The 14,187-nt window shown below is 36.4% G+C and overlaps 1 protein-coding gene across 5 annotated transcripts in view; it reads right to left on the minus strand.

The window, feature by feature from the left end:
* Positions 1-14,187, minus strand: part of DNAH7 (dynein axonemal heavy chain 7) — a 371,530-nt gene that overhangs the window by 184,954 nt on the left and 172,389 nt on the right. For all 5 annotated transcript variants that reach the window (XR_005218999.1, XM_037850664.1, XM_037850667.1 and 2 more), the window contains 2 exons: positions 5,359-5,514; positions 4,457-4,625 (listed from right to left, as the gene is read on the minus strand). Coding sequence is in view for 4 of the 5 variants with exons in the window: in XM_037850664.1 (XP_037706592.1) it covers positions 4,457-4,625; positions 5,359-5,514 (325 nt within the window). In the remaining variant the exon portion in view is untranslated. The remainder of the gene's footprint in view (positions 1-4,456; positions 4,626-5,358; positions 5,515-14,187) is intronic.

Consider the following 14,187-nt stretch of genomic DNA (forward strand, 5'->3'; position numbering starts at 1 on the left):
TACATGCAAAAATCCTCAACAAAATACTTGCAAATCGAATCCAAAGACACATTAAAAAAATCATACACCATGACCAAGTGGGGTTCATTCCAGGCATGCAAGGATGGTTCAACATAAGAAAATCAATCAATGTATTACAACACATTAAAAATTCAAAAGGGAAAAATCAAATGATCATCTCAATAGATGCTGAAAAAGCATTTGACAAAATCCAACATCCATTTTTGATAAAAACACTTCAAAAGGTAAGAATTGAAGGAAACTTCCTCAATATGATAAAGACCATATATGAAAAACCCACAGCCAGCATAGTACTCAATGGTGAGAGACTGAAAGCCTTCCCTCTAAGATCAGGAACAAGACAAGGATGCCCACTGTCACCACTGTTATTCAACATTGTGCTAGAAGTGCTAGCCAGGGCAATCTGGCAAGACAAAGAAATAAAAGGCATCCAAATTGGAAAAGAAGAAGTAAAACTGTCATTGTTTGCAGATGATATGATCTTATATCTGGAAAACCCTGAGAAATCGACGATATAGCTACTAGAGCTAATAAACAAATTTAGCAAAGTAGCGGGATACAAGATTAATGCACATAAGTCAGTAATGTTTCTATATGCTAGAAATGAACAAACTGAAGAGACACTCAAGAAAAAGATACCATTTTCAATAGCAACTAAAAAAAATCAAGTACCTAGGAATAAACTTAACCAAAGATGTAAAAGACCTATACAAAGAAAACTACATAACTCTACTAAAAGAAATAGAAGGGGACCTTAAAAGATGGAAAAAATATTCCATGTTCATGGATAGGAAGGCTAAATGTCATTAAGATGTCAATTCTACCCAAACTCATCTACAGATTCAATGCAATCCCAATCAAAATTCTATCAACGTACTTTGCAGACTTGGAAAAGCTAGTTATCAAATTTATTTGGAAAGGGAAGATGCCTCGAATTGCTAAAGACACTCTAAAAAAGAAAAACGAAGTGGGAGGACTTACACTCCCTGACTTTGAAGCTTATTATAAAGCTACAGTAGTGAAAACAGCATGGTACTGGCACAAAGATAGACATCTAGATCAATGGAATCGAACTGAGAATTCAGAGATAGACCCTCAGATCTATGGCTGACTGATCTTTGATAAGGCCCCCAAAGTCACTGAACTGAGTCATAATGGTCTTTTCAACAAATGGAGCTGGGAGAGTTGGATATCCATATCCAAAAGAATGAAAGAGGACCCCTACCTCCTACCTCACACCCTACACAAAAATTAATTCAAAATGGATGAAAGATCTCAATATAAAAGAAAGTACCATAAAACTCCTGGAAGATAATGTAGGAAAACATCTTCAAGACCTTGTATTAGGCGGCCACTTCCTAGACTTTACACCCAAAGCACAAGCAACAAAAGAAAAAATAGATAAATGGGAACTCCTCAAGCTTAGAAGTTTCTGCACCTCAAAGGAATTTCTCAAAAAGGTAAAGAGGCAGCCAACTCAACGGGAAAAAATTTTTGGAAACCATATATCTGACAAAAGACTGATATCTTGCATATATAAAGAAATCCTACAACTCAATGACAATAGTACAGACAGCCCAATTATAAAATGGGCAAAAGATATGAAAAGACAGTTCTCTGAAGAGGAAATACAAATGGCCAAGAAACACGTGAAAAAATGTTCAGCTTCACTAGCTATTAGAGAGATGCAAATTAAGACCACAATGAGATACCATCTAACACCAGTTAGAATGGCTGCCATTAAACAAACAGGAAACTACAAATGCTGGAGGGGATGTGGAGAAATTGGAACTCTTATTCACTGTTGGTGGGACTGTATAATGGTTCAGCCACTCTGGAAGTCAGTCTGGCAGTTCCTTAGAAAACTAGATATAGAGTTACCATTCGATCCAGCGATTGCACTTCTCGGTATATACCCGGAAGATCGGAAAGCAGTGACACGAACAGATATCTGCACGCCAATGTTCATAGCAGCATTATTCACAATTGCCAAGAGATGGAAACAACCCAAATGTCCTTCAACAGACAAGTGGATAAATAAAATGTGGTATATACACACGATGGAATACTACATGGCAGTAAGAAGGAACGATCTCGTGAAACATATGACAACATGGATGAACCTTGAAGACATAATGCTGAGCGAAATAAGCCAGGCACAAAAAGAGAAATATTATATGCTACCACTAATGTGAACTTTGAAAAATGTAAAACAAATGGTTTATAATGTAGAATGTAGGGGAACTAGCAATAGAGAGCAATTAAGGAAGGGGGAACAATAATCCAAGAAGAACAGATAAGCTATTTAACGTTCTGGGGATGCCCAGGAATGACTATGGTCTGTTAATTTCTGATGGATATAGTAGGAACAAGTTCACAGAAAGGTTGCTATATTAGGTAACTTTTCTTGGGTAAAGTAGGAACATGTTGGAAGTAAAGCAGTTATCTTAGGTTAGTTGTCTTTTTCTTACTCCCTTGTTATGGTCCCTTTGAAATGCTCTTTTATTGTATGTTGTTTTTTTTTTTTAATTTTTTTTCATACAGTTGATTTTAAAAAGGGAAAAAAGTTAAAAAAAAAAAAAAAAAAAAAAAAAAAACAACAAGGAAAAAAATATGTTGAGTCCCCTTGAGGAGCCTGTGGAGAATGCAGGGGTATTGGCCTACCCCACCTCGATGGTTGCTAACATGACCACAGACATAGGGGACTGGTGGTTTGATGGGTTGAGCCCTCTACCATAGGATTTACCCTTGGGGAGATGGTTGCTGCAAAGGAGAGGCTAGGCCTCCCTATAATTGTGCCTAAAAGCCTCCTCCCGAATGCCTCTTTGTTGCTCAGATGTGGCCCTCTCTCTCTAGCTAAGCCAACTTGAAAGGTGAAATCACTGCCCTCCCCTCTACGTGGGATCAGACACCCAGGGGAGTGAATCTCCCTGGCAACGTGGAATATGACTCCCAGGGAGGAATGTAGACCTGGCATCGTGGGACGGAGAACATCTTCTTGACCAAAAGGGGGAGGTGAAAGGAAATAAAATAAGCTTCAGTGGCAGAGAGATTCCAAAACGAGCCGAGAGGTCACTCTGGTGGGCACTCTTATGCACAATTTAGACAACCCTTTTTATGTTCTAAAGAATTGGGGTAGCTGGTGGTGGATACCTGAAACTATCAAACTACAACCCAGAACCCATGAATCTCAAAGACAATTGTACAAAAATGTAGCTTATGAGGGGTGACAATGGGATTGGGAAAGCCATAAGGACCACACTCCACTTTGTCTAGTTTTTGGATGGATGAGTAGAAAAATAGGGGAAGGAAACAAACAAACAAACAGACAAAGGAACCCAGTGTTCTTTTTTACTTCAATTGCTCTTTTTCACTTTAATTATTATTCTTGTTATTTTTGTGTGTGTGCTAATGAAGGTGTCAGGGATTGATTTAGGTGATGAATGTACAACTAAGTAATGGTACTGTGAACAATTGAATGTACGATTTGTTTTGTATGACTGCGTGGTATGTGAATATATCTCAATAAAACAAAGATTAAAAAAAAAAAAAGACTGGCTTGGAGTGGCAGGGTGTGGGGAGGAGGGATAAAGTAGAACTGAAGTCTGAGACCCAGGAGAAACAGAGTGTTCTATTAAGAAAAAAAAAAAAAAAGGCATTCAAAATGCAGTGTCCCAGGGAATGTACAGAGCAAGAACTAGAGCCAAAGCAAATTGTCTGCAGTATAGTTTAGATAAAAGTTAGGGGTTAGTAATCAAATACCAGAGAGATTTCTTGAAGAAATGGTACAAGAGAAAGAATTTTTTAAAAATAGGATACCAACTCGATGACAGGGAGAGGACAGTTACAGACATCCAGTCAATTGAATCAAGTATTTGTGGAGAATCCAGCATAAAAAAAAAAAAAGTTTCCCCACATAGATTCCTTTGAGTTTATAAATTCCTCTTCAAGGGTTAATTTTTTCACAATTTCCTACTTACATTCCTTTCAACAGCCTATCTAAATCCATACACTCGCTCGAGTGGGACTTGATTGGAGTAAAGCTGAGTTCTGAAGCAGGAACATTTCATACACTTGAAGCATTAAGGAACGAAACAGAGGGAGATAAGCTGCCCCAGGGGTATCTGAAGTCTCAGAGTACAGGTCCAAGAAATTGGGAGCAAAGCTCTAGAAGGTGGGGGTTGGGGGAAGGACTCGGAAGAGTTGCTGGAAGAACATCCCCAGCCAAGGCCACCCACTTCGCAGGACTGACTACTTCCCAGCCCAGTGGAGCTCCCTTAGGTCACCAGGCATACAATACAGAAAACAAAACCGTAAAACACTGTAACCCAAATAGTGAAATAGGGTTTCTCTTTCTTTCTCCAGGTATCTCTATAGAATTAGCTGGAGTAACTTTTAATTTTTTAAAAAATAAACACAAACTCAGAAACTGTACCTGGAGGTCCCATAGCACACATGATTTGAATGTCCACTAGTTTAATCATGGAACAATCTTTAAGGTCGTACCAATTCCAGTGATCTAGCCACTGTCTAAGTAATTCAATGGGTGGCTGAGCTCCATATACCTCCCGAGCAGGCATATTGACGTCATCTACAAAGACAACCTGAGAAGGAAGAGAACAGGTATCAGATGTTAACATCTTAAAACACTATCTTAAAAAGATAGAGGCAAAGGATTATGTAAGCCATAAGTGATGGGGTTTCCGCCCCCACCCCCCCCAATCGCAAATAATATCCCCTAACATCCACGCTTTTAGGGTATTTACTTCCTCTAAGAGGAGAGACACACTCATTACTGACGTATATAGGTTTAGTAGTTTGGGACTTATTAATCCCCTGAAAAAATACGTTTCTTGCTATACTTTATCTTTTTTCTTTGTACAACTTCAATACATTTAAATAAATGAGAAAGGCAAGATTATGAAATGAGTACAGCCTTTCAGTGAGGAGGGTGAGGGTGGGGAGGGTTTTCTTTACAGAACACAGGTAAGTGAATCGGTAGCTGGGTTGTTTAAAGGCCTAGAAGAGCAAGCAGCAAGAACTGCCGAGTGAAAATGTATAGTGAGAGAATTAGGGGGTGGGTCATTCCCCAGATGAGTATTCTACTTTCCATTCAAAGAACTGCTTGTTTTTAATTCCAAGTTGTCTAATGCAGCTACAGATACGATCACAAATTTTAGGAAAACTTCTTAATCAAAATCTATGATAAAAATGGTACAAATAGTCGTAAAGCCTGTTATAGGCAGGCACCCCTTATTTGGTTTCCTCATTCTGACAGTAGCAGTGTATGCGAGTAGGCTCAGAGTTACAGCAAACATATAGAAACAGAGCAATTACCATTTTCTTGCCCAGAGGAGGACCAAAAACTCCCTTTCTCCTTTTGTCCAATTTTGACATGATAATATTCTGAGTTTGAGCGGCTGTAGTTTGTGCTGAGAAGTTAATTATCAGAGGCTTGTAGATTTCCTTATTGAGCTGATTTAAAAGGAAATTCTGTATAACAGGAAATAAGAAAATGAGCCACAGTAAGAATAGTTTTGACATTTCAAAATAAACACTAAGTATCATTGTTGACAGCCTCAGTTTTAACCTTAGAAGATCAAAACAATGTAAAAAGAGTTAGACTCACTATGATAGTGTTAACAGTTACCATGTCAGTGGAGTGCCTCTATCTGTCCAGGTCCCAGGCATGTCACTTCTCTGATTTTCTCAACAACTATGCAGAGTACAAGTCCATCTTAACATGAAGTCACAGAAACTCAGAGCTTATGGAACTTACCTAAGGGGGCAATAATTCATACTGCCACTTGTTTCTCTCCAGAATCAATGTTCTTTTTAATATGCCTTATTTTCTTTCCAATTATATATCAAGTCATCTGACTGTAAGTTAGGAAGCTTAAAAAATACAATTGCCATTTTGGAAATGGAATTCATTGAAAAGCAGGTGCAATTACAAAGGTTCTTAACATTTTGGGGGACAGGGACAGGGTGTATCAGAATTTCCTGAGGAGCTCTTCAAAATATGCTTGTTTCTCCCATCCCTTCCTTTTCCTTCTCCCCCTCAGCAGCCCTGGATATGCTGCTCCTCCTCCACAATTAAGGGCCAAATTGTTAGAAAATCTTAAGTAAATCATATTTTCAAAATGAGTACTACTATCACATGCACATGTGGGTAAGACAGGGCCAAATGTGAGTGTTTTTGCCTGTTCCAAACTTTACTTGCTTGCAACATTGAACTTTATTGCATATAAGACATTGGATTACTAACCTAAAATGTTGAGTGGTAAATACCAATACTTTTGTATTGGTAAATACCAATACTTTTCACATTATGAAAAGTCCTCTTTTCATAAAGCGATTGTATGCTAAACATTACCATAATTAAACAGAGGAAAATTTTAAAAACACATTTTCAAATATTAACTTACATATCATGGCAAAACCTATATTTTAAAAAGGAACTATCCCCTTACTAACCACATCCAGCACACATGTCAGGAGTACTTGGGAGGTAGAACAAATATAGAAAATGAGGAAAGAAGGAGTGTAGAGTTGCTCGGAGATATTGAATTAAGGGCTAATTTTCACTCCTTCGACCAACCCAGGAGGATCTACTTTTTAAAATTCTTTTCTCTTGCATGACATGAGTACATTTTAAACAGAAGTTCTTAAAAAATCTCTGAAAAATTTCTGCTCAAACCCATGATTGACAGTTAGAATAGCAAAAGTAGGAATGGGGAAGTTGAGAAAAAAAAAGTTGTAATATTTTTTCATAATTTTATAAGTAAAATGTCTTTATGACTTTATGATTAAAATGTTATCTGAAGAGAAAAAATAGTTTAAAATAAGCTCTCATGTTTATTTAAGGAAATAAGTCTATTCTGAGCAGTTACTGTAATAAAGCAGTCAGTCTTATGGCATGTCTTTGTAAAGAAAATTCAGTCAAGTTTTCTGTATTTTTGGCTTAGGAGTGTCTCTAAAAAAAGTTTCACTTTGCCTGCCTACATAGTGTATAATATAATGTAGTTAAATATTTTTATTACATTTTTTCAGCTAATAATGGCAGTCATGCAGTGGGTAATCAATAAATATTTATAAGATATAAGGATGGATGGATGGATGGAGAATGGATGGATGGACAAAAATAAAGAAATCCCTAGCACATGCACGAGTCATGGCATGAAAGGTTTGGCAGTGAGCACTGAAACCATTTAAAAGCAGAATTAAATCTAATTATAATAAGTAGAGGATAGGTATTAAAAATTCAAATGCAATACAAAAACTACTGAAAGATAAGATTCATAATATTAAAACTAATTTAGCAACAATAAACATATTTTTAAACATCTAACAAAAATGGTGAGGAGGACATGGAAGGAAGTAATAATATGCCACTTTTCCTAGGTAACTGGATAAAGGAAGGAGGTTAATAGAAACTACTTCATTCATGGTATTGATAATTTCTAAATTCAGAATTTAGAAAAAAATAGATTTTAGGGGAAAAAATCAGTGTTTTAAAATAGATTTAAATAACACCAGAATTTTAAGTAGTTTACATAACATTCTAAATCAATAGGAAGAAAATAAATACCACCATAGCAACAGATTAGAATTTTTTAAAGAGGATAAAAATCTAAACAAAGAATATGAATAAATCGTATGTTCAAACATACTCATGACAATTTATGAATCTAAAAATCAATTTGCTTGTTAAAAGAAGAGGGCTCAGATTAACACACACATAGACAAAACAAAATGCAACTATGTATTGATTCTAAAACACAATTAAAGTGATTTAGAAATGCTAAAAGAGAAAAAAAAAAAAAAGGCAAAATAGACCAAGCAAATGCAAACAAAAAGAATGCAAAAGGAAGTTAACCTAAGAGTACAGTCAATGCAGTATGGTTCTATGTTTTGCTCATGTTATATATACACCAATAACATATAATTCTGACCATTATCCAAACATTTCTGTTACTCTAGGTGTTTGTCATCATTGATTTAAAAAATCTAAATAAGTACAGTTTCGCTTTTCACCAGGATGGCTTAAAGATGATATAAACAAAATTTGTTTTCATAAGCTATCCATCAGGTAAGTTTTATTCTTCGGCTCAAATGAATTATCAATATGTCTTATAATCTCCCTACAGATAAAACTACACTTAGGCCATTGGAAAATAAATATTTTAATGTTAATAGATAACAATAAAAATTAAGTACATACTTATAAAAACCTACTCTAATTATTTTTCAATTTAATGACTAACATATATGTTGATTAAAATTGTTTTTGTAAAGCTATATAGCTATGTGGAAAGGGAAAACACTTGTATGCCAATAAAGCTTATTTTTAAAAGAAAAATAAACAATATTAAGTATGGAATTTGTTAACAACAATTAAGTCCCATTAAATATGCAAACGTGAAGTTGTAGATGTCTTTCCACCACAATTAAGTTAAACCCTTCTCTATAAATTTGCTCTGTCTTCAGTATTTCTTCATTGTAAAGTATCCTTATTATAATTCATTATGTTTTTATGTATTTTCCAACTGGAATACTACTACTTTTAAAAATTGTTTATTTAAAATTAAAATACCTCGAAATGAAACAATTTGAAGGCAAATCACTTTAAAAATGAAATTTACTATTTAATCATTTCAATAAGATAGAATATAAGTACATACAAAGGGTTCATTAAGCATTTTATAAGAATAAATGATCAGTGAAATTATTTTATGGAAACGAAAGTTACATAGCATTAGTCTCAAAATTATATTTCCTGGAGTGATTTTTTTTAACACTCCAGCAGTATATATCTCTATTATTTACAATTACAACCAACTTGATTTATTGGGGCAATGGAAGGGAGAGATCATGGACGACCTCAAGATAGCATTAAAACAGAACTACAAAATTCAAGAACAGATCAACCAAAGATGGGATCACCTGCACAGGAGGGCTCAGTAATCAGAGAACAATTGATTAGTATGTATTCCTAGCTTTCTCAGTCTCAGGAAGGAAGGAAGCCATGCTTTAGTGGTAGCTTATTGGAAGAGGTATAGTTAAATAGCCCCTCCTTCCAATTAAAGCTGGCCGTTTCTACTAGAAACTTGATTCTGATATCCCTGCTCCAAAGGACAATGAGCAACAGTCAACACATCCCCCATTACTGAGCCCTGCTGAAGAAACAAGCCCATCTATATCCCCGTAACAACCTAAGCACAATCACTGCTCAACTTAATCCTATCAATCAAGAGTTGTCTATAGTAATCATACAATACTATCCTTAAATGCTCTATTGCTTTATTCCTCGGTAAAAGTTTGCTTTAAAAACTCTACCATTCTCAACTTATTTGAGACATTATTTTGAATTTAAGCAACAGGTTAATATTCAATATTGTCATAATTGGATGGCAATATTCAACATTTAAACCCCCCAAATATGCATCCCCTTAGAAAGGAATGCTTTAATATAGAAAGCTGTATTCCAACAATAGAAGTCTTATCAAAGTAACCAGTAAGGCAAGTATGTTACTATGAAAAGTATTTTCTAAAAATTTTTATTTTGAAGTAGTTTAAAGCTGATGGGACAGTAGCAAAAATAATACAAACCCCATAAAGAGAACTCTAACATATCCTCCCCCCAGATACCCAGATCCACCAATTTTAACATTTTGCTACCTTTGCTGTATCATTCTTTTTTATCTATCAATCTATGTCTGTCTCTCCCTCCACCCATCCATCCATCTTAACACTTGAGAGCAAGTTGTACACAACATACTCTTTGAACACGTACCCCCCTTCCATGTACATTCCCTAAAAACAAGGATGCTCATTTATGTAATCATTTTAAATACAGTTATCAAGTTTAAGAAATTTAACATTGACATAAAGCTTACAATATATACTCCATTTTTTCCCCTGTGTCTAAATAATGTCATTTTCAGCCTTTTCTCCTCCATTCTTACATCCCACCCATGCATTTCAAGCATTGAAATTGTCATTATCATTTTTAGTTTTTCTTTTTTTTTTTAAATAGGGGAAACATACACAACATGAGTCCTTCCATCCTACCTCCTCCTAAGCGTACCATTCAGTGGTATTAATCACCCTCACAATGTTGCAGTACCCTCACCACCACTCACCATCAGCACCTTCCTCTTACCCCAAACAGAAACCCTACACCCATTTTGCATTAATTCCCCATTGCTCCTATCCCTCACCCCAGCTCCCCCTGGGTAACCTGTAATCCTCTTTCTGTCTCTATGAGTTTACATATACCCTGATATTTTCTTTGTGGTTAACATCCTACATTTATAACAAGATTTTTGCTTTGATACCAACCTAACTTCAAGAGCATACATAAACGATGTTCCTATATTCTTCCACCCTCCCCCTTTTATGTAGTACTTGTCAAACATTACAAATTTATACCTTGAGTCCCAAACCACTGATTCATCATCACATTTTATGTATTTGCTTTTAGATCCTGTAGGAAGTAAAAAGTGGAGTTACAGATCAAAAATACAATAGTATTGCTACTTATATTTACCCTTGTCATTATTGTTACCTGAGACTTTATGCAGTTTCAGGCAACTGTCTAGTACAGAACTTCCTCTAGCAGTTCCTGCAGAGCCAGACTGGTGGTCACAAACCCCCTCAACTTGTTTATATGGGAATGTCTTAATCCCTCCCTTATTTTTGAAATAAATAGTTTTGACAAATACAGAATTCTTGGTTGGCAATTTTTTGCTTTCAGCACTTTAAATATGTTTTCCCACTGCCTTCTTGCCTCTGTGGTTTCTGATGAAGACCTCCTATTCAGTATTTGTTGAGCATCTTAGATATATACATGCATGTCTTTTGTTAAATTTGGGACATTTTCAGGTAGTATTTCATTGAATATTCTCTCTGGTCTTTTCTCTCTTTCTTCTTCTTCTGGGATTCCCATTCTTGATGGTGTCCAAATTCCTCAGGCTGTTCTCTTTTCTTCCTTCTTTCATCTTTTTGCTCCTTAGATGGGATGATTTCAATAGTCTTCTCTTCAATTTCACTAATTCTTTCTTCTGCCACCTCCAATCTGCTGTTGAACCCCCTTAGAGAATGTTTAATTTCTGTTACTATGGCCTTCACCTCCGTTTAGTTCCTTTTCATAATTTCCATATCTCTACTATCTTTTTGTGTTCATCTGCTATTTTCCTGATTCCCTTTAATTCTTTGTCCATATTTTCCTTTAGCTCTTTGAGCATATCTAGGACCAATTTTTAAAAGTCTTTGAAATGTCCCAACTCTGAATCTCTTGACTGATGGTTTATAATGCTTTAATTTTCTGCTTGGCTTGGGCCATCACTTCCTGCATCTCTGTATGTCTTGTAATCTTCTGCTGAAACCCAGACATTGATATTTAAGTGTGTTATCACTTTCCAGATTCACCTGTGCAAGTGTTCTCCTTCAGAGCTTATCCACAAAATAAGTTTAGAGAATAGCTCTAGGCCAAAGCATAGGGGCCTCCTTTCTGCACATGTTCCCTATCCTTTCTGCAAATGTCTTGTCTTGGGCATGCACACTTGGTCCTAAGACTCCCAATTCACATGGATACAATGGTTCCCTCTTCCCCAAGAAACAGTTTCTTCATGGTCCTGGGTACAGCACTTTGTGTCCTACAGCCTGCAAACCTTTGCTCCAAGCAGCTATATGACTGCCCCCACCCCCACCCCCAGCATTCTCTATGAGAGCTCTGTGAGCCACCATCTACACTGTTTTGGTTTGCTAAAGCTGCCAGAATACAATACACCAGAAATGGGTTGGCTTTTTCAATGGGGATTTATTAGTTTACAAATTTACAGTTCTTAGGCCATGAAAATGTCCAAATTAAGGCATCAAGAGGAAGATACCTTCTGTGAGGAAGGTATCCAGGATTCTTCTGTCACAAGGGAAAACACATGGCAACATCTGCTGATCCTTCTCTCCTGGGTCCTGGTTTCAAAATGACTCTCTCAGTTTCTGTGGGTCCTTCCTGCTTCTCCTGGGGCATTTTCTTTCTAAGCTCTCTCTCTGTGAGCTCTCTTAAAGGACTTCAGCAAAGGATTAAGACCCACCTTGAATTAGGTGGGTCACATCTCCATGGAAACAACCTAATCAAAAGGTCTCACCCACAACAGGTCTACACCCACAAGAATGGATTAAAAGAACATGGCATTTGCTGGGGTGCACAGCAGTTTCAAACCAGCACATACAGGAAGGGCAAGTTCTAGGATAGCAAGTCCCTCAGGCCAACATCAGACAGAATGGGTCAGACATACATGTTCCCAATGTGTGCACAAGGATTACTCTGCTCCCTCTGGAACTGGGAGCAGGCACCCATACAGAGAGTGCACACTAGCTCCCTCCAAAGCCATTGAAGGGCGGGTGAGGGACCAGCATGGGTGCCATGAGATCCTACTGCTTTTAAGTAGCCTGTTTCTTGATTTGGTGCTTGCCCTGTTTCAGCAGTCCTTTAACTGTTTTCTGGTGCTTTGAGAAAGATGTTTCTGCCAGTTCTTGCTGGTTGTTCAAAGCTTCTGTGGGGGACAGTGTTGGGGACAATTAAGGTAGCATATATAATATTCACCTTCAGTGATACCGGTAACATGCAACATGGCCGCCAGGGCTGATGCAAGAACAGCTTAAGCTATAATTAGCCTTCTTCAAGGAAGTGACAGTAGTTCCCGCCTAAGCAGTAGCTAGTTGGCACCTAAACAGTGGCCACCCATTGGCCATCCACCCTAGCAACAGCAATCACCAATCCCAGACCGCTACCTGTCCTTATTAGCCACCCCCTCTCCCTCCAGGGCATATATACCCTGCCTCTTCAATAAAATTTTGCAGCTTGATCAGAAACCTGTCTTGCTGTCATTCTTCGTGTCTCTTGTCCCATACCATTCTTCCTTCGCAGGACTTGGAGCCTCCGTTGATCGTCCCGCGGGCCGGGACAGGACAGTGCCCTGAAGTTTCTCATTCTACCATCTTGATTGGGGCAGGGTTATTGTTAAAAAGTATTTTAAAACATAATTGTGGAATTTCCCCAGGTAATGAAATTATTCAAGAAAAAAGTATTTTAACTATTGAAGAAATTCCTAAAAATAATTATCTTTAGATGACATGAGTGATAGTCAAGAAAGAAACTGAGAAATTTTTACAGTTAAATTAATTATTCTAGATAGCCAGATAAAAATAAATATATAAAAATTATTTTATTTAAAAACTAGTTAAAATATAATGGAAAACATCCATTCATCTAAGCAACAAAAAAAAAAATATAAAATACCTAGGAACTACATATATGAAGAAAATCACAAAAGTCTCTAGTGGTCCTAAAAGGCAAAATGATGATAAAGTTTGTCTAATGTTTGCAAAGTGAAAATCTGTAGGTAGAATTCAGCCTTAATTCATGCTTGTGGGTCCCCAGTGAGGGCATTAAAAGTGTCTTATTGCTATTTCTTCTTCTCCCAGTGCATTTCATACATTCATATTAAATATCTAGTCCCCATAAGAATCTGAGTGTATCATCCGTGAAGGATGAAAAATAAAAACATAACCAAGAAATATTTTTTAATATTTTCCTCAGGAAAGGAAACCTAAGCTATGGGGATATTAACACTAATATCAAATATTTGTATATGAACAACTGAAGTATTACTAGGGCTAGATCAAATCAATAAAAAAGAATATTCTGATTGAGACTCTGGTGCATTATAGAATTTAGAATATAATAAAATGTGCCATTTCAAGTATGTGGTTTCAAAAAGATTACTCATTCAATGGCACTAAGGCAATTGTTTACTACACATCAAAATAAATCATAGATGGATGAGATAAAAATATAATATCAATAAGAACTACAAATGGGGCAATCATAAACTGCTAGCGGGATATTAGCATAATCTTTCTGAAGAACAACAACAATATTTATCAAAAGTCAACAATTTCACTTCCAGGAATCTAGGAGTTTACCCTAAGCAAATAATCAGAGATAAAAACAGAATTAGCTTCAAAAAAATGTTCACTGCAGTCTTATTTTTAAAGCAAAACCTGGAAAAATCAGGGCTTGAATTATCATACAATTATAGAATACTATGATGTCATTAAAGTCAATTTGGAGAAAATAATGAAATTGGAAAATATTTA

Source organism: Choloepus didactylus, chromosome 9, assembly GCF_015220235.1.
Source record: "Choloepus didactylus isolate mChoDid1 chromosome 9, mChoDid1.pri, whole genome shotgun sequence".
In the NCBI taxonomy this organism is placed as follows: domain Eukaryota; kingdom Metazoa; phylum Chordata; class Mammalia; order Pilosa; family Megalonychidae; genus Choloepus; species Choloepus didactylus.